General features: G+C 71.0%; 1 protein-coding gene across 2 annotated transcripts; it reads left to right on the top strand.

The window, feature by feature from the left end:
- The first annotated feature begins 606 nt into the window (after positions 1-606).
- Positions 607-2,317, top strand: IRF7 (interferon regulatory factor 7). Of its 2 annotated transcripts, XM_044683463.1 has the most exons (6): positions 607-668; positions 1,025-1,141; positions 1,234-1,290; positions 1,367-1,765; positions 1,853-1,968; positions 2,075-2,317. In XM_044683463.1, exons 4-6 carry the CDS (start codon positions 1,384-1,386, stop codon positions 2,231-2,233), a joined length of 657 nt encoding a protein of 218 aa, XP_044539398.1. In that variant the 5' UTR covers positions 607-668; positions 1,025-1,141; positions 1,234-1,290; positions 1,367-1,383; the 3' UTR covers positions 2,234-2,317. The 2 variants fall into 2 exon arrangements, with proteins under 2 accessions (XP_044539398.1, XP_044539399.1); XM_044683464.1 differs by lacking the exon at positions 1,234-1,290.
- The last annotated feature ends 880 nt before the right edge of the window (positions 2,318-3,197 follow it).

Raw genomic sequence — 3,197 nt, 5'->3', positions numbered from 1 at the left:
GCCGTCGCCAGGGGCCGGTGGCAGCCCGACCCCGAGGGCGGCAGCCCGCGGCCCCCCGAGGCCTCTGAGTGGACCCGCTGGAAGACCAACTTCCGCTGCGCCCTCAAGAGCACCCGCCTCTTCACGATGGTGGACGACCAGTCCGGGGACCCGAAGGACCCCCACAAGGTGTTCATGCTCAGCCAGCCAGGTAGGAAGGAGGCTGGCACGCGGCGGGGGCACGGAGGGGGCGAGCCCTCACCGGGCGCTCTCGCCTCTCCAGAAGTCGGCAGGAGCGCTGGGCAGGAGCAGCCGACGGGCATCTGCGGCCTGGGCGATGTCACCGTGACGGAGGTTTGAGCCCCTTCCACAGCCCTGGGGAGAGGCCCAGGGAGGAGGAGGAGGAGGAGGAGGAGGGAGGGTGCCCGGCGTCCTGCCCCGCCACTCGTCCTGGCACCATCTCACGGCTGCCCGTGTCTCCTTCCAGCTGCAGGCCGGCCTCCGGGTGCTCTCTCTGGATGGACAGACTGTCGGTAAGGGCCGGGGCAGGGGGGGGGACAGGGGCACCGAGGTGGGGGCCCGGCCCTGCCCCGAGCCGCTGCCTCTGCCCCCAGACGTTCCCGGCCGTGACCTCCTAGGACTGGCCCTGGAGCAGAGCGAGGTGGCGCCCGACCTCCAGGCTTTCCAGGGTGAGGAGCCGCGGGGGAGGGGGGCTCCCTCAGAAGGGGCCGAGCCCAAGGCAGGGAGCCCGGCCACAGGGAGGCCGCGGGCCAATGGACAGGATGACGACGGCCGCCAGAGCCCGGCCAGGGGCGGGAAGGCTCAGAGGCAGCTCGGAAGGGAGCCGGCCCTGGGAAGTCCCTGGTAGGCCGCTTAGCCCAAGGGAGCCTCCCCGGCGCAGAGGCAGCAATCGGGGGGCAGCAGCGGCGCCGGTGGCAGGGTCCCGAGGGAGGAGGAAGGCTTAGGCCCAGGCGGCCTGGGTGCGCCTCAGCTGGGGGGGGCGGGGGGGGGGCAGGAGCTCACAGACCACCCCCTCCCTCAGCAGACGGGGACCAGGAGCTCTGGAGAGAGCCCGAAGGCCCGTACTCCCAGGGGACGGAGCCCCCTCCCAGGGAACCCTGGGAGGCCCAGCCAGGGCCCCCGCCGCCTCCCAGAGGCCCGAGTGAGTAGCCTGGGAGGCGTGTGTGTTGGGGGACACGGCTGGGAAGCTCTGCCCCCCCCCCAAGCCTCAGCCAGGACCGTTCTTGCCCCCAGGGGATGGCGGCCCCCAGGACAGAGCCTTGGGTGCGGCCCCGGAGCCCGCCCTGAGCAGTGAGTAAGGGGCTGAGCGCGGGCCGGCAGCGGGGGCCCGGGACCCGGATCTCACCCGGCCCCCTTCCCTCCCCAGGCTCCTTCCCCGCCGACATGGACGTGACCATCCTGTACAAAGGGCGGCCCGTCAGGCAGGTGGTTGTGGCCCGGAGCCGCTGCCTCTTCGTGGCCGGCAGCCCCGACCCCGTGCCGGGGGCCTCCCAGGACCCCCAGCTCGTGGCCTTCCCCAGCCCGGCAGCCCTGAAGCTGGCTGACCGCAAGCAGGCGCGCTACACGGAGCAGCTGCTGCAGCATATGGGGCCCGGCCTGCGGCTGGAGCTCTGGAGCCAGAGGCTCTGGGCCACGAGGATGGGCAAATGCAAAGTGTACTGGGAGCTGGGCAGCCCCCCGGCCTCCTCGGGGCCTCCCCCCCCACCCCGCCTGCTCCCCCGGAACGAAGCCACGGCCATCTTCGACTTCTCCGTCTTCTGCCAGGGTGAGTGCCCGCTGCGGGGGCCCTTCCGCGACACTGCCTGCCCCCGGGGCGCCCCCTTCCCGGCCTGCCTCACGGCCTTTCTTCTAGAGCTGGCGGAGTACAGGGAGCAGAGGCGGCGCACGTCCCCCGACTACACCATCTACCTGGGCTTCGGGCAGACCCTGTCCGGGCGGCCCATGGACAAGAATCTCATCTTGGTGAAGGTAGGCCGGGATCCGGCGGCAGGAGAGCGAGGGCCGGGCGGCGGGGCCGGGCCGGGCGGCGGGGACGGCCCGGCGGCTCCTCACCGCTCCTCCCCGGCCCCCCCAGCTGGTCCCCCGGATCTGTCAGCTGTGCCACGAGGCCGTCCAGCGGCAGGAGGGCGTCTCGTCCCTGGACAGCGGCGGCCTCAGCCTGCAGGTGTCCAACAGTCTCGGCCTCTACGAAGTCCTCGAGAACTTCCTTATGGAGATGGAGTACCCGGCCTAGACCCGCGGGGCCCGGAGCCCGGCGGCCCGTCCAGCCCAGCCCTCCTCCCTCCTCCGAGCGGCTTAAATAAAGACGGTGGCTGCCCCCCCCAGTCCGCCTCTGCAGTCGTGGTGTCCGCCGGCCCTTCGCTCCCCCCTGGGCGGGCTCCCGGGGACTAGGGGGTGCCGAGGAGGGGGTTCCAAACCCGACGGGCCGGGCTCCCCCCCCTCCGCACGAAGGACGACAGAACGAAAGAGCACTTTAAAGCCACCAAACTCTACTCAAAAAATACAAAATGTTCTCAACAGCCAGAAGCCACGTGCCCGGCCGCGCCCGGGGAAGGGGGGCCGTTCCCTGCCGCGCCGCCCCCCGCGTTTCCCTCGGGAATTCGGTGACAGGAAACATAATCGGAACCAGAAGACACTTCCCAGAGCGGCCGGGCGGGCGGCCGCCGTTCAAGTATTCAATCGCTTGCCAGGTTTCTAGAGACAATCCATGTTTGATAAATTAGAACACAACGAGCACAGCGTCTCTAGGCGAGGGGGGGCCCTGCGTAGGGATACGTGTGTGTGCCGCGCCCGGCGGGAGCCCGCGCCAAGGCGCTCCTCACGCGCTCCGCCTGCCCGCGGCGGCTCCCCTCAGTTCTCCACGTCGTGGGGCTCCTCCTCGGGCTCCAGCGCCTTGCGGTGCCGCCTCATGTGCTTGTACTTCTCCACGTAGGCCTTCACCAGGTTGGCCACCTTCATGGGGTTGATCTCGCCGCTCTTGCTGTGACAGATCTGGGGGAGGCGGGCAGGCAGGGTCAGCGCCGAGGGGCGGGGCCGGGCCCGGCCCCGCCCCCGGCCCGCCCCGCTCCCCGCCCCCCCACCTTCTGCACGGCCTTGCGCAGGATGTCCTTGTACTCGTCCTTGGTGATCTCGCGCTTCTGGTAGAAGGGCTTGATGGCGAGCTTCACCTCCTCCACCGCCCGCTCCTGCACGTGGAG

This window comes from Gracilinanus agilis, unplaced genomic scaffold (genome assembly GCF_016433145.1).
Source record: "Gracilinanus agilis isolate LMUSP501 unplaced genomic scaffold, AgileGrace unplaced_scaffold22236, whole genome shotgun sequence".
Lineage (NCBI taxonomy): Eukaryota > Metazoa > Chordata > Mammalia > Didelphimorphia > Didelphidae > Gracilinanus > Gracilinanus agilis.
The sequence above is the reverse complement of the archived record's forward strand: the minus strand, read 5'-3'. Positions and strand labels throughout refer to the sequence as shown.